This window comes from Squalius cephalus (assembly GCF_949319135.1).
Source record: "Squalius cephalus genome assembly, chromosome: 2".
NCBI classification, from domain to species: domain Eukaryota; kingdom Metazoa; phylum Chordata; class Actinopteri; order Cypriniformes; family Leuciscidae; genus Squalius; species Squalius cephalus.
In genome coordinates, this window is record NC_137123.1 from 62,466,163 (window position 1) to 62,484,181 (window position 18,019).

Below are 18,019 nucleotides of genomic sequence, written 5' to 3' on the forward strand. Positions count from 1 at the left end.
GCAGAATCAGAATTCTATGCAAACCTCCAATAACTAAATATGATTAATAAAACATACATTTTTATGCATTTAATCTCACTTCATTGACCAATGTACTTGCTATTGACCTTCGATGATTAAGTTAAACCATAAACAAAATTGACTATTTTTTATTTTATTTTATTTTTTATTATTATTTTTTTAATATATTTAGTTTTATTGTGATCCAGAATGGCTGAAGGGTTTGTTTGAGTTGCGCTCTCTACTGTATTATACTATATTATTAATACAGATTATTATTTCACCTTTGGTGTGAAAGGGCCTTTACATTTGCCCAAAAATATAACTTTTCTGTTTAAAAAAAAAAACAAGCCCAGCCCAGGTGGAAAAAAAGTAATGCAAAAGTACCGTACTGCATTACTTTTCTAAAAAAGTAACTAAGTAATGCAAATCGTTACTTTTTAAGGGAGTAACGCAATATTGTAATGCATTATTTTCCCCCAACACGAGGGTAGAACTGTTCATTAGTTCCAGTCAATTCTGTCCTATTATATTCCATATTCTATATTCTATATTCTACTCCCCATTAGAGTCGTTAGTAATGTCGATTTTCTATTTGATTGTTTTCTGCTGTTCAGTTTTCATTCCTCTATTCCAGGTACTTTTTTAGGGACTATTCCCAAACTTTTTTTAGGCTTCTGGTTAAACAGCACAAATCAATAATAAAAGAAGCTGAACACATCTGATCTACAATATTTACAAAAGTCCCCCTGAGAACATATTTGCATGTTCACAGTTTTCTGATGTCAGTTAATGGTCACATGACCAGTTTAACAAATATAGAGTTTGTTTAAAAAAAAAAATATATATAGGAACATTTTATAAAATGAGTCAGAATTCGCCTCTTGTTTTGTGCTTTTGCATTAGTGTACTAGTTCAGCGATAGTGAAAGGAAACAAGTGTTTGAGTGTGTGTGAGTATCTGTGTATGTGTGTGTGTGTGTGTGTGTATGTGTGCATGTGCATTTGTGTGTGTGAGTGTGTGTGTGTGTGTGTGTGTGTGTGTGTGTGTGTGTTCATGTGTGTGTGTGTGTGTGTGTGTGTGTGTGTGTGTTCATGTGTGTGTGTGTGTGTGTGTGTTTGCGCGGCACGTTGTTATTGGTTCTGCTTGTTCCTGGCAGGTGACGGGGGGAAGTTGGGACACATCACACATCATCGGACGTTCAGACATAACAAATACAGCGAACAAGGCCTCCTTTGATTGGAGCTTAGACAAGCATGCCAGAGCGTGCCACACACACACACACACACAGTGGAAGCAACGTTTAAGCCCCAATAACAATCAGCAAAAGCCTTGTGGGGGCCACAAATGTTTCTTTGCTCTTTCATCGTTTCTTTTGTCTAGTACTACAGAGAAGCCAGATGTAAATATTGGCTCTTTTACTGTACAGAGGAATGTTCAAATTACACATTTGCTTCGATTAAAGCAGCGCAGTGACATTTCACACAGACTGAATACCGGAGCATTGCTGCACGTGCACTATTCCTGCAGATTCATGCTACTGGAGTGTGGTGAAGCATATTCGTTTATTAAATATTTCCGGTAATTTGATTATGCTGTCAGTTATGAATAAGCGGCGTTCACACAGGATGTGTTTTTGCATTGAAACGGCCAGATGAAGTGCAACAGATTTCCACAGAAAATGAATGTTTCTGAAAGAAGTCCCTTGTTCTCATCAAGGCTGCATTTAGTTAATCAAAAGTACAGTAAAAATAGTGAAATATTATTACAATTTAACACAGCTGTTTTCTATGTGAATATATAGTAAAGTGTAATTTATTCCTGTGATCAAAGCTGAATGTTCAGCATCATTACTCCAGTCTTCAGTGTCACATGATCCTTCAGAAATCACTCTAATATGATGATTTGATGCTCGAGAAACATTTATTATTATTATCAATGTTGAAAACTATGGAAGCTTGTTTCCGCCACAGAATAAAACATTTGAAAAGATAATTGCGACTTTTTATCTCACAATTGCGAGTTTACATCTCTCAATTCTGACTTTATTTCTCACAATTGTGTGATATAAAGTCAAAATTGCGAGATATAAAGTCAGAATTGTGAGATATAAAGTCAGAATTGTGAGATATAAAGTCAGAATTGCAAGATATAAAGTCAGAATTGTGAGATATAAAGTCAGAATTGCAAGATATAAAGTCAGAATTGTGAGATATAAAGTCAGAATTGCAAGATATAAAGTCCAATTCTAAGAGGGAAAAAAATACTTTTTTTTTTTTTTTTTTTTTACCTCAGAATAGTTAATATATCTCACAGTTCTGACTTTATACCACGCAATTGCGACTTTATATCATGCAATTCTGACTTTATATCTCCCAATTGCGTATTATAAAGTCAGAATTGCGAGATATAAACATGCAACTCTAAGAAAAAAAGTCAGAATTTCAAGTAAATTTCTCGCAATTGCGAGTTTATATCTCATAATTCTGACTTTATAACCTGCAGTTGTGACTTTATATCACGTAATTCTGAGATAAAAAGTCAGAATTGTGAGATTAAAAAGTCGCAATTACCTTTTTTATTTTTCACTCTGTGGCGGAAACCAGCTTCCATAGAAAACAGTCGTTCTGATACATGTTTTAAGCAGTTTTTTTTTAAAAAAAGCATTTTTTTGTTACAAAAATGATATGATAATACTCTTTTGTATCATTATAAATGTTTTTACTTTCACCTTTGATCAATTTAATGCATCCGTGCTGAACTGAAGAATTAATTTTAAGCCATCTTCTGAGAAATGATCTGACGACAGCTCTAAGTTTGGCACTTCTGCTTTTCATGCGCTGTTTAAAACATTTCCCAATATGAAAACACTGAGATCCTCTTAGTTTCTCTTCCCCTTCATGGGTGCAGATGGGAGAAAGGTGTGTGTGTGTGTGTGAGAGAGAGAACGACTGAAAGACGAGCACCTTGCGTATGTAACGAGGAGGAAGTAGAATGCAGAAAAGAGGAAGTGAGACGTGTTTGACAGGAAACAGGCTTGTGTGAAAATCCCTCAACCAAATCTGGTGCTGTTTGATTTTATTCAAGTCGGTTAAAATAAGCAGGCAAAACCAAAATGATTTTCTTAATCACCGAAGTCATTTAAGCCTCTGGTGCTCTTCGGTTAATTTTTTTTTTTTACTTCATCGGAATAGTATGAAACTTGGTAAAGGTTTTGGCACTTGCTGTGTGAACACACACACACACAAACAAATCATGGACATGATTCGGACAAGTTAAACAATCCTGAAAAAAATAGTCACGTTTGTCAAAAATGAGCGCATTGGAAATGAATGGGAGATTAATTTCATCTAGTGGACACGTCTGGTACTGCGGCCAAACACAATTAAAAACTAATTTTTTGAGATATCAGACTCAAATTTGGAGCACAACTTGTTTAGATTTATGGCTTTGATTTCTTAAAACGTCTTTTTGTACGTTAAACATAAAATTCTGTAATTTTTTATTTATTTAACAAATTTTTTATTGCATTTTAGGGCTGTCTCACGATTAATCGCGATTAATCGCATCCAAAATAAAAGTTTGTGTTTACATAATATATGTGTGTGTATGGAGTATAATTATTTTCTATATATAAATACACACACATGCATATATATATTTAAGAAAATGTGTTATTTATATATAAAATATTTATATATAATATAAATTATATATAATATAAATATATATACACAGTATATACATGCAAATATTTCTTAAATATATACATGCATGTGTGTGTATTTATATATAGAAAATAATTATACACCGTATACACACATGTATTATGTAAAAACAAACTTTTATTTTGGATGCGATTAATCGCGATTAATCGTTTGACAGCCCTATTGCATTTCTATTAAACCATGTAGCATTTTCTACAGCACGTATTGGACCAAATGTATACAAACATATTATGGCTGTGTTATACAGATATTAATCAATATGAAAGATACCCCCCCTCCCTAACTCACCCAACCATCCCAGTTTGTCCCTTTAAAATCCAGGTCTTCCCAATAATGACTGTCCATTGAAGTGCTTGTCCAACTAAGGATTGCAGAAGGAGCAAATACAACATAGCATAAGGTTACAAAATAAGTGATTACCAGTACAGTAAAGGCATGAGTGGAAGAAAATAAGTGATTACCAGTACAGTAAAGGAATAAGTAGAAGAAATAAGAGGGGAATAAAATAATAATAATAATCAGAATAAGATTATCTAAACAAGTAAGTCCAGTCAAATACATAAAAATAAAAAAATGTGTGTTGGGGGGGGGGGGGGGGTTGCTGCCGCTTCACTCTGATGATAACAATTCTGTAACTTTTTTTAAGTTCACTTTTTAAAACTTTTTTCACTTTTTTTGCCAAGTGTCATCTTTAAAAAGAGATCAAACTTTTTTAAAGCATTCGAGATTTACCAGTTTAAGATGGAAATTTAATTTTCGCTCAAAAAGTGAATAAATGGATAATAAATACAGCGTAAATATAATGTAGGACCATAAAATATTAAATAAAAAAACATTATCAAACTAAAATATACAGTCAAACCAAAAATTATTCAGACACCAGATATAATTTTTGATTTTTTTTTTTTTTTTACTAGTGTGTGCAGGACACTATAGTTCATTCATAAGTGAGGAGAGCAAAATAAAGTAAACTGTGACATATTACACCCAAAAACTCAAACATTTGAGACCAAAAATGATTCGGACACTTTGAACTGATCATGTTTTGCTGAAGTGTGTTTTCTTTAATTGCTAATGCTCTTTTCACACACAGACTGAACACAATGAAGCATTGCTTGGTGATTGGTTGAGCTAAACTGGTATTATCTAATTGTGTAGTTAAATTTAACAGCTGACAGATATTCAACATAATTCATGTGTGAGACAGTCTAACAGAAGGACGGACAAAACCAGTCAAATATCAGCTGAGTTCATAACTCTGAGTTCTTTAGTACCATTTTCTAAACTATAGCGAATAAACTGTGATAACGTGAGAAATGTTGAAGGAGTCTGAATAAATGTTGGTTTGACTAGTGCATTCCTTTCATTGAAATAGTTTGTTTGTGGTAATGTTTGTCCGCCGTGAAAAGCACCCGAGGGTTATTAGAGATCTCCAGCGTTTGTCATCCGACGTTCTCGGCCTGATTTTACAGCTCTGGATGAGAGACTGACTCAGAGAAACTAAATGTTCCCGTTGCATTGATCTGGATGAGTGAGCGATGAAAGGAGTGAAGCGGACCGGGTGTCGAGGGACAGAAAGTTTCCCGCTTCCCTCTGATCCGCCGGCCAGGAATAGAGCGGGATTACGGCCAGCGGAAACCGTTATTAAGTCATTCAAGAGCTCTCTTTCTTTCTCTCTCGTTCCTCGCTACTTCTCTTTTCATACCCGTGAAAATAAGAAGCAGCTGGACCCGGTGTGTGTGTGTGTGTGTGTGTGTGCGTGCCTGTCTGTGTTTGTGTGTGTGTATGTGTTTGTTTGTGTGTGTGTATGTGTGTCCCCCACAAATTTGAGGAAGCTTGTGTGTTTGCATTTGTTTGCGGAGGCTTCTAACTTTTGCTCAGATTAGGGAAGTTTGGACAGAAATCTATTAGTAGTGTAACGTGTGCGACTGAACACTGAAAAAAAAAAAAAAAAAAAGCTAAAAAAAAAAAACCTGTGAGAAAAAAGTTGCTGCTTTAAATTTTAAACTTAAATTACATTAAACTGACTTAAAATAATGAGTTGAATTTGTAAAAAATAAAGCAATGTTAAAAGCATATGTTGTCATAACTTATTGATCATGTAATTTTTTACAGTCGATTGTCTCTAAAATCACTAAAACACTGACATTAAACTCCTCACAGACGTATCGCATGTCCTTTGATTTCTCCCAGTAGTTTTCCGATACTCGATGAGTTTTGGGAGCTGGACGATCTGCGTTCTGATGACTGAGACTTTGTTAACAACGGATTTCTCTTCGGTAAATTGAACCTTGGAGGAGTTTATTTTCAGGAAAAGCACTTCTAACAGACGTTTCCGTTCTACAGTCGGACTCGGGAACACTTTCCCCAATCAGCTCCTGGGAAATTATTATTCTGCCGTTATTGACCCGCCCATCCTGTGTGCCTTTAGCAGAACGTCTCCGCTGATCCCAACACAGATTAATACTCAATCCTGCAGGATAGATCTCCAGAGAAACATGTTACAGTGTATGATCATGAGGTCTGAGAGCTGTGTGTGTGTGTGTGTGTGTGTGTGTGTGTGTGTGTGTGTGTGTGTGTGTGTGTGTGTGTGTGTGTGTGTGTGTGTGTGATGGGTAGGTTTAGGGGTTGGGTTAGTGTGTGTGTGTGTGTGTGTGTGTGATGGGTAGGTTTAGGGTTAGTGTGTGTGTGTGCGATGGGTAGGTTTAGGGTTAGTGTGTGGGTGTGTGTGTGTGTGTGTGTGTGTGTGTGTGTGTGTGTGTGTGATGGGTAGGTTTAGGGGTTGGGTTAGTGTGTGTGTGTGTGTGTGTGTGTGTGTGTGTGTGTGTGTGTGTGTGATGGGTAGGTTTAGGGGTTGGGTTAGTGTGTGTGTGTGTGTGTGTGTGTGTGTGTGTGTGTGTGTGTGTGTGTGTGTGTGTGTGTGTGTTCGTGTGTGTGTGTGTGTGTGTGTGTGTGTGTGTGTGTGTGTGTGATGGGTAGGTTTAGGGGTTGGGTTTGGGTGTGTGTGTGTGTGTGTGTGTGTGTGTGTGTGTGTGTGTGTGTGTGTGTGTGTGTGTGTGTGTGTGTGTGTGTGTGTGTGATGGGTAGGTCTAGTGTAAGCATAGTTTGTACATTATAAAACCATTATGTCTATGTAAGGTCCCTGTAAAACATGGAAACCCAACGTGTGTGTGCGTGCGTGCATGCGTGTGTGTGTGTGTGTGTGTGTGTGTGTGTGTGTGTGTGTGTGTGTGTGTGTGTGTGTGTGATTGAGTCCCTCTCGCACCGGATGCCCGAATCCGCCTCCAGCCCCTTAGCCATGTGTGACTCCAGATCAGGAGCTCACACACACACTCTCTCTCTCTCTCTCTCTCTCTCTCTCTCTCTCTCTCTCTCACACACACACTTCTGGGGGTTCTGGCAGCGGGCCGCGCTCTGGCTGCACTTGAAACGGGCCACACACTCTTTGGCCGCGGTGCATAATTTGCTTCCTCTCTGATGGCTCTCCCTCCTCTTCTGTCTGGAAGACTGCAGGCCATCGGTTTATTAGACCAGAGAGAGAGAGAGAGGGAGGGAGGGAGGGAGGGAGAGAGAGAGAGGGAGGGAGAGAGAGAGAGAGAGAGAGAGGGAGGGAGAGAGAGATAGGGAGAGGGAGAGGGAGAGAGGGAGGGAGACACACACACACAGACTCATACTGAGAGAATGTCTTCTCCACCTCCTGCTCCTCTCACTCCATTATACAGTGTCCTCGTGTTTGTCTTCAGTAGAGGTGGACGATTATTGTTGTACAGGTTTAAAAAAACAAAAATAAAAATGAAACAGCAGGACGCATTAAATTGATCAAAACTGACACATTTATAATGTTGCAAAATATCATATTTCAAATAAATGCTGTTCTTTTGAGCTTTCTGTTCATCGAAGAATCCTGAAAAAAACACAGTTTCCACAAAAATATGAAGCAGCAAAACTGTTTTCAACATCGATAATAATCATAAATGTTTTTTGAGCATCAAATCATCATATTAGAGTGATTTGTGAAGGATCATGTGACACTGAAGACTGGAGTAATGATGCTGAAAATTCAGCTTTGATCACAGGATATAAATGACACTTTACTATATATTCACATAGAAAACAGCAGATTAAATTTTAATAATATTTCACTATTTTTACTATATTTTTGATCAAATAAATGCAGGCTGGTGACTATAAGAGACTCCTTCAAAAAACATTTTACTGACCCCAAACTCTTGATCGGGAGTGTAAATACCATTGTACATTAATTTGCCAATCATTAATTTTTATGATATGTGTAAATTATATTAGGATATTATCATCTGATACCATCACTGTACCATGATACAGATTTGTGAGGGATGTAAGTGTGTGAGTTTAGTGTATCAAGATGTATTAATGACGGAAAGACTTGTGTGTGTGTGTTTGTGCAGGTGTGTGTTTATGACTGTTCTTCTTAGTAGCCATTAATAACATTTCTATGTTTTTGTGAGTGTGTTTCTTGGATTTGGTCGTGAAATGGAGCCGTCATAACATCATTTATTGATTATAAATGTTTGGTTTTAGATTCGAGGCAGATGCAAACGTCTCCGTCCTGGTCGTACGAGCAGTCGTACCCGTACCTCGGCCCGATCTCCACCCCGGCGGTTCACCCGACGACTCCCATCTCACCCAGCCGCAACGCCATACACTGTGAGTATCACCAGAAATATAGATTATGGCTGTTCATTTGTGAAGCTGTTGATTCAATGCCTCATAAAGAGAGCCATTTACTTCATTCCTGAATGAGTCAAGTCAAGTTTAAGTCAAGTTTATTTATATAGCGCTTTTCACAATACAGATTGTATCAAAGCAGCTTCACAGTATTAAATTAAAATAATACATCAATGTTTGTTTCTAGTGGAAAACGTCCACGTTTGGTAATGCTGATCAATAGTATTGTTGATTGATTGATTAAATTAAATATCCCCAACTGAGCAAGCCAAAGGCAACAGTGGCAAGGAACCGAAAAAACTCCATCAGGTGACCTGTATTGTACTAGTACTGAGATACAGCCTTGGTCAGAAGCTAATAGTAAATCATTTGTGATTTTAACGAGCGCAGTTTCAGTGCTATGATGCGGCCTGAATCCAGACTGAAACTTTTCATAGATGTCATTTTCTTGCAAGAAAGAGCGGCGGACACAACTTTTTCTAGTATTTTAGACATAAAAGGAAGATTTGAAATGGGTCTATAATTTGCTAGGTTATTATGATCTAATTGTGGTTTCTTAATGAGTGGTTTTATAACTGCCAGTTTAAATGTTCTTGGAACATAACCTAAAGATAAAGATGAGTTAATAATATTGAGGAGAGGCTCTTCCACTACAGGTAACACTTCTTTCAGTAGTTTAGTGGGTATAGGATCTAATAAACATGTTGTTGTTTTAGATGAAGTGATAAGTTTATTTAACTCTTTTTGTTCTATAGTTGTAAAGCACTGTAATTGTTCTTGCGGGGTGAGATAGTTGAGGCTGGATTATAAGGCGCGATTGAGGACTGAACGTTTACAATTGTGGTTCTGATGTTTTCTATTTTCTCAGTGAAGAACTTCATGAAATCATTACTACTAAACTGTAACGGAATGTTTTGTTCAGGTGACATCTGTTTATTTGTTAGTCTAGCCACGGTGTTAAATAAAAACCTAGGATTGTTTTGGTTGTTTTCTATTAGTTTGCAGAGGTGCTCAGCCCTGGCCGCTCTTAGGGCCTTTTTATAACGTGACATACTGTCTTTCCATGTGACCTCTAAATTAATGAATCAAATGAATGACTCAATGACTCACTCGTTAAGACGTTTACTGCCACCTACTGGCCACTTTAGTTTCTTATTTACAGTGTCACTTCATATAAATTTTTTTTTTTTTTTTTTTTACATGCATATTTTGGGGATAGTTTGCCTAAAAATGACAATTCTGTCACTCACCCTCATGTAGTTTCAAACCTGTATGATTTTTTTTTTTCTTTTGCGAAACATAAAATAAGATATTTTGAAGAATATTAGTAACCAAACTGTTTTGGTCTGTAAATATTATCTAAATGCCTATTCAGAGGCAGCTTCTGAAATATAATAATAATAATAGTGTTGAAGCCTAAAAGTTTATGTGTAATAAATGCCATGTTGAATCAAATACAATATTTCTTTCTAAATCTACTTTTTGTAATGTCCCATTTGATGCTTGATGTTCCTCTTGAGAAAAGACCCCAGTAATCTCAGATCATAGAGCTTCAGATCTCAATAATGTCTCTAATTATGGTCAAAAGTCACAGATATTAATATATACGCAAATATTTTTCATCAAATGATCAGGGGCCTCATTTATAACCGTTAAAGTTGTGATTTATAAAAACACCTGCATGCAAACTCTCATGCGATGAAGGAAAACCACTTTAAATCCTCATTATGAGTCCTAATCATAAATACAGTGCATGCTCACAATAACAGTTTAAATAGATAAAAGACTGATTTCAACTCTGTTTTACATCTGATACACACATTTAGATTAAATATGCCATTTTCATTAACGGAGTTAAACACTTAAAATACATGAAATCATAACCGAGAAGTTACAACATTTTTTTATATTCTAATAAATAGAAATAATTGTAACACTTTTCCTGTGGCGTGCTGTGTTTTAATGTTTTAATACAGCGAGGATTGCTTAGAGCATAATAACAGCAGAACTCATGGTCTGAGAAAATATTTGTGTGCAAATAATGATCAATAATGCACAATATCTGTTTCCATTTAAAAATATAAAGCAATTAAAAATACTATTTGGCCAGTGGAAAAGATTGAGAAAGGCCTTCTCTGAAATGTATTCTATACTATTTGATTTATTTATTCAAAAACAAGGAAAGGATCGGCTACTAAATGATTTTCAGCAATGTAACGTGACGCACATCCGTATCTCATATTTTCCTAATGTCTTGTACCGTTAAACATGGCATCACGTGGATGAATATGCATATGCAAATGATATGCAGATAAGCATATGCATAGTAAAACTAGGCTTATTTTCGGGGTGGAGACGCATGTGCGCACAATCTTCCGCTGACTGGGATTTATAAAGGGAATTTTGCGCAGTTCTGGCGGGTGTTTATTGCCGTACGTCATATTTGGCTTTCAGTCGCACGAACACTTTTAGTAAGGATCCCACACACACTTTTATAAATGAGACCACATTCACTACTGGATGCCAACTAGAGACTCACTGGTGTGTTAAGGCGAGACACTACAGGTGAATAGGGTAAAACTTTTAACTAGCAGATATCACCAGGAAACTTTCCCAGTTGATTACCTACATTAAGATGAGAAAACAGTGTATTACAAGTTTTCTGTAATTTAATGTTTAAATATACAAATTAGGCAATATCTAATTAAATATGCGCTAATTTGCATATATGTTAAAAAAAACGAAATCTGAGTATTGGATAAAGCCAGGTTAAAAAATATTTTTTCATTGTGTTCTCATATTAGATGGGGGAAAAAAAAAAATTACAGGGGGATTTATGGATATCTACTTTTGTTATCCTGTAAATCAGAATATACTGTCAATAGCCTTAAAAAGAAATTTTTCGCCATGTTTTTTGGAATAAAATGATATATAAATCAGGCTAGGAAAAATATATTTACAAATCCCTCTGTAAATGTCTTCATAATATAACTAGGTACAAGACTGGAGAGTTTGGTGTATATCGGTGCTACTGAAGTGGAGATTTCAGAGAGAAAAGTCATTTTGAGAAAACGGGCTTTAAAGATTTATCATCAGCCAATGAGATTGCGCATTTAGAGTTAAATCCTTCACGATTGGCTGCTAATAAAAAGGAAATGACCATATTTGGATCCGACAGCATTGCACAGGAGAGAGAGAGCTTTCCAGCGGTGTGTGTGATGACAGGAGCAGACAGAGATCGCGGAGCAGTGTGTTGATTAAGAACGCCAACTTTTGTTGAATTTATGAGAAATCTACAGACGCAAACAGAAAAAGTGTGTAAAATAAAGACCTAAATGTGTATTTCGGACTTTTTTTCACCACAAGTCTGAAAGAAGACCAAAAATCCAAAAATCTCAAAATTGACCAGTAAAAAAAACACAATGTTTTTGCCTGCCGTGTCTCACCTTAAACATAGCATCCATCTGAGCACATGTCTTGTTTTCCTGCAGGTCCCGATCTGACGGCGTTCACTGATCCTCGTGTCGGCCTGGACCGTTCCTTCCCCTCGCTCCCCTCTCTACCGGACGGGCGTTTCTCGGACCCGCGCGTGCCGTACCCGACCGGGCCGTTCACCTACACCCCCACCCCCGTCACCAACGCCATCGGCATCAGCATGTCGGCTATGACGAGCCCCGCGGGACGCTACCACACGTACCTCCCGCCGGCGTATCCCGCGGGCTCCTCGCAGGCTCAGGCGGGACCGTTCCAGGCCGGCTCGTCCCCGTATCACCTGTACTACAGCAGCGCCGCGGGATCCTACCAGTTCTCCATGATGCCGGGAGGGGAGCGTTCGCCACCGCGGATCTTACCGCCGTGCACCAACGCCTCCACAGGCTCCGCCCTCCTGCACCCGTCGCTGCCCAATCAGAGCGAAGGCGTGGTCGAGGCCGAGGGAAGCCACAGTAGTTCGCCAACTAGCATGTCGGTCGAAGCCGTCTGGAGGCCGTATTGACATGCGACGTTACTCTGAGGGGTTCGACAGATATTCGACATGTACCGATGAGTGAAGCTCTTCACCAGCATGTCGGTCTGGAGGCCGTATTGACGCTTTAAGGACAGTTGGTTTGACCAATAGGACGCGGGCAGCTGAACGAGGGGGTTTCTGATTGGAACGTTTGACTCAAAGGACGGATTTTATCACAGCACAGCATGAGACTCGCTTGTTTGTTTGTTTGTTTGTTTTAAAAGTGGATAGTTTGTATTATTATTATTATTATTATTATTAAAATTATTGTTGTTGTTATTATTATTATTACTGTTGTTCGTCTCATCATCACTGTACGTTTATCAACCATCCAGCAAACTGCCTCTGTGTTTCATGTCAAACAAAACCTCCCCATATTACTCCAGAAACACACTCTACGCAAGTATTCAAATGCATATCGCTAAAGAATAACAAGAGGAAAAGAAAGAGATTGCAAAACTACTTTGCATAAAAAAAATTGAATATGCCATAAATTAAAAAAATTGTACTGTAATGATTACTTTTTATGTTTGCTTTTTGACAATAATTAAATATTTAAATAAATATGGGTTAGGTTAACAGACACTTAATAAAAGTACTATCATCTGATACTCAGTTTTCCATTCAGGAACTGATAACTTTGCATAGACATAGACATATGCATGATGACATAAATTAAAATATTTAATAAAATATTCATAATGCATTTTATGTTTTGTACTGGTTGCATATTCACTGTAAAAAAAAAAGAAAAAAAAAGTTGCTGCCTTACATTTTTAAGTACAATCAACTTCATCAACTAAAATTACATTAAACTGACTTAAAAAAATGAGTTAAAATTTAAAATTGCTTAACTTATTAACTTGTCATAACTCATTGATCATATCATTTTTTACAGTGTTTTATTTCTGCTTTTTGACAATAATAATTAAATATTGAAGTAATTCAAATATTGGTTCAGACACTAGATATAAAATAATACAGCAAACAATTATATATATATATATATACATGTCAACTAACTAACTTAAAATAACTCTGTTTTCCGTAACTGTAGTTGATCTGTCGATTCACACTATCGTCCATTGCATTCTGACACATTTCCGAACGTAATGATGCATGAAACTGATCTAGTGTATCTGGAAGCGTTTGCATTCACAGACTTGCGTAGAGTGTGTTTCGGGTCTAAGTCGATCCGTTCATGACTGGATTGATTAAACTGGCTGAACTGGTCATCAAATAACCCGGAAAGTTTCCCTCTCCGTCTCCGTCTCCGAGGAGGAACAAAAACACGCCTCTTCTAAGAGTTAAAACAGACTTCTGACTCTTCACATCTCCAGGTTTACGAGACTTCTCCCGGTCACTGCCTTTCACGGTCGTTCTCTCCGCAAGACTGGCAGCGCATCACGGTCTCTTCGGCTGGATGGAGGATGGAAGAATCACAACATGATTTCTTGTGTAAATAGATTGTAAATTACTCCAGCGGTTTGACACACGACACGGTTATCGACTTCCACAATTGTGAAACATGCTAAACCTTCTGGAATGCAGCTTTTTTTTTTTTTCTTTTTGTCCCTTTTCAGCATTTCTTTTGGAGAATATATCACTTTGTTGTGAAGAAACTGCTTATTTCTTATACAGTGCTTGGTGTCTTTATTTCTTATTACTGCGTTCAGTGTTCAAATCACCTGCCAAACACAATCATGATGATTCATATAGCATGACTTGCTCCAAAGTATACAATGGTACCCGGTCCAAAAAATGTGGTAATACCATAGTATTTTTTTCCCCTGTTTTTGGCAAGCAGATTTTGCACAGACTAGCCCTCATGTTTCCATAAGTAAATGTTAAAATCTAGTTTTCTAAAATCTTAGTATTTTTTATCTGAGCAGTTTTAGTTGAAACAAAGTTGCTATTAAAGCACTCAAACTTTTTACTTCAGTAACTATCAGTGTTGCACAATTATTCATCTCAATAACCGTGTCAATGCTGAAAAGTTAGTGTCATTATCCAGCTAAATTCAGGTTTTGTTCTCATCCGATAGTGTCCGTGCAATTAAATAAATAATATTAACTGTCTTTTAAATAATGGGTATATAGGGAGCAGAGGTGTAAAGAGCACCTGAAAACCATACTTGAGTTACAGTACAGATACATTACAATGAAAATGAATACTACGACTTGAGTAAAAGTCGAACCCCCGGTTTCACAGACGAGGCTTGAGTCTAATCCCAGAATAAAATGCATGTTTGAGCTGTTTTAGCTGAAAGCATTGCACTAACACATCTTAAAACATGTCAGTGCCGTTGTTTTGTCTCAAGATGCACATCAGTAATGTTCTTGCATGTTTATAAAAGCTTCTTAAATGTCCTAATTGAACTAAGGCCTAATCCTGGTTTAATCTAAACCCTGTCTGTGAAACCAGGCCATAGAGTTTCTGATTTAGTCAGTACTGAAGTATTTTACTCGTACTGAATACAGGCTCAAAAGTGCAATAGTCTTCAACACCTTAAGAGACGGACTTGGCGAGGATTCCCTTAAAGCGTAACTCTCGCCAAAATACAACCTAGGGTCTTTTTGTTAATCTACCCGAGGCAAACTTCTGTCTAAAAGCATAATTAGAATGGAAACGCCACTTTTAAGTTTGACCGTGTTTTCGTTTTAGGTTAAATTGGCTTGTGAATGGGAGTGAATGGGGCACTTCTATGATAGCATCAAAATCACTATTTTTAAAACACTAATGCGGCTCGACACAACATGAAACTGTGCTGGAAGTCTCACCAGAGGCTCTACACATGAACTCCAGCGTTGAGAACAGTGTTTGTGTACACAGAGTTTACTAAAAAGCAGAGGTGGACAGTAACAAAGAACATTTACTTGAGTACTGCACTTAAGTACACTTTTTTTTCTGGAAACTTGTTACTTGAACTTCACTACATTTGAAAGACAAATATCGTACTTTTTACTCCACTACATTTCTGTCAAAGTCCTTGAGTAGTAACGTCAGTCAGGGGATGATTTGCATTTTGGTTGGAAAATAAAGTCGGATTGACGTCAGAACCTCGACTGATGTTGGTTTCTGGCATCAACACGATTTTCATTTTCAACCACAATACAACATCTGTCCGACGTTGGAGATTAATGTCAATCTGGCGTTGGATTCTGACATCAACCCGATTTTCATTTTCAGCGTTGGGTTTGGTCTTCTAAATGCGAATTTTGTCATTGTTTTGAGCACACTAGCTTACAGATAACAGTAAGGCTAACATATTCATACTAAAAGCCAAACACTTTAAATAGGGGTAATATTTGAGGGAACAGCCATTTGGATGTCCGAAACCATTGTGGACGTTATTGAGTGACTCACATTCAATCCCACTACTGGAACTGTGTTCTAGAAATAAATGTGATATTGATATGAGGGTAGCCATAGATTCAGAGGCATAAAACTGAAAGTAAGGCATAAAACTATAAAAGTATAACATACAACAATGCAACAATAATAAAACAATGCATTGACTTTTACTTTTGATACTTAAATAATTTTTAAAACAAGTACTTAGAAGCAATACTAAAATTCAGAGTCAGTTCATTCGCATTCGGAGATCGACTATTTTTGACTGTCATAAAGCCGGCAGACACAGATACAGTGAGTCGTTCAAAATCTTTCTCTTTAGTAAACTCTGTGTACACAAACACTGTTCTCAACGCTGGAGTTCATGTGTAGAGCCTCTGGTGACACTTCCAGCACAGTTTCATGTTGTGTCGAGCCGCATTAGTGTTTTAAAAATAGATTTCGATGCTATCATAGAAGTGCCCCATTCACTCCCATTCACAAGGCAATTTAACCTAAAACGAAAATACGGTCAAACTTAAAAGTGGCGTTTCCATTCTAATTATGCTTTTAAATGAAAGTTTGACTCGGGTAGATTAACAAAAAGACCCTAGGTTGCATTTTGGCGAGAGTTACCCTTTAACACAGTCAGTTCTGTTTTAAAGGGATAGTTCACTTTGAAATTAAATGTTGGTGTGTTTTAGCTTACCTCAAGGGCATCCAAGATGTAGGTGTCTTTGTTTCCGCAGTAGTTTCAATTTTGATATTGATATTTTTAGGTCAAACCGTTCTTGTCTGTCAGTCCTATAATGCAGGTCTATGGTCACTGTCTCAAAGAGCATGCACAGAGTCCAAATTAAAACAATTCCCCATCGTAAGTACACATTGATGGCCTAAGACACGAAACGAGCGGTTTGTGTGAGAAAACTAACAGTATTTATATCGTTTTTACCTCTTGTAACACATCCACGTCCAAGTGATCTGGTGCAGACTGGTGCATAGATATATATATACTAGATGTAGCCTTGGCTACGGCAGTTCCTTTTTTTTTTTTTTTTTTTTATTGTGCAAAGAGTGAAATTACAGTGAGAGCAGTGTATGTATAAACAGTGAAACAGTGAAACATCAAATTGGATCTCAACGGAACAACAGTTGAATTGTTTGAATTTCTGAATAGAAATGTATGTTTGTGTACATGTGCTCTATATAGCTAATGACATATTAGCATTAATAACATTAACAATATAACAAAAAAAAAAAAAAAAAAAACTATTCAAGGCAAATAAAAAAACAAAAACAAAATAATTAACAAAAAAAAAATATATATATACTACTGTCACCATTCCGACTGCTTATGATAACGATAGTAATAATAATAAAAATGATAATATCAATAATTACTACCATTATTTCCACCAGCATCATAATATACAATAAATAACTAAATGCAGTAACAAATAATTACCGCTATTATCCAGTCGTGTCTTAACGAATGCCGTAGCCAAGGCGACATCTAGTGTATATATCTATGCACCAGTCTGCGCACACGTCATACAATAGGAAGCGCCCGCGCCCTCAGATCACTTGGACGTGGCTGTGTACAAAAGGTAAAAACGATATAAATACTATTTATTTTCTCACACAAACCGCTCGTTTCGTGTCTTAGGCCATCAATGTGTACTTACGATGGGGAATTGTTTAATTTGGACTCTGTGCATGCTCTTTGAGACCGTGACCACAGACCTGCATTATATGACTGACAGACAAGAACGGTTTGACCTAAAAATATCAAAATTGAAACTACTGCGGAAACAAAGACACCTACATCTTGGATGCCCTTGAGGTAAGCTAAAACATACCAAAATTTAATTTCAAAGTGAACTATCCCTTTAAGTGAACGCATGTGTAACAGTATATTGGATCCGTGCGTCAGGTCTTAAAGTGACAGTAGCCTAATAAACTTGCTGCGAAATTATGAGATGGTATTTAAAATATCTACATGGCAGTTTTTCCCATGGTATCGATTCCAAAATGTTGGCCAGTGAAAATGCAGTGACTAGTAACTTTATTAAAAAAAAGTTAATGTCAAGACCTGGTCACATGATAATGACAACATGGCGAATGTAGTACGTCCAGATTACATTCATACTACTATATAGAACATACTTTTTTAGCGGCTGCGAATAATTACTCATTAAAATACCGAGAGTATCAAAGTGTGTAACGCTGGACACTTCATACACAG

The 18,019-nt window shown here is 37.0% G+C and overlaps 1 protein-coding gene across 7 annotated transcripts in view; it reads left to right on the top strand.

The window, feature by feature from the left end:
* Positions 1-14,071, top strand: part of runx1 (RUNX family transcription factor 1) — a 68,821-nt gene extending 54,750 nt beyond the window's left edge. For all 7 annotated transcript variants that reach the window (XM_079848147.1, XM_079848146.1, XM_079848151.1 and 4 more), the window contains 2 exons: positions 8,289-8,414; positions 11,927-14,071. In XM_079848147.1, coding sequence (XP_079704273.1) covers positions 8,289-8,414; positions 11,927-12,429 — 629 coding nt within the window. In that variant the 3' untranslated portion in view covers positions 12,430-14,071. The remainder of the gene's footprint in view (positions 1-8,288; positions 8,415-11,926) is intronic.
* Positions 14,072-18,019: the final 3,948 nt, after the last annotated feature.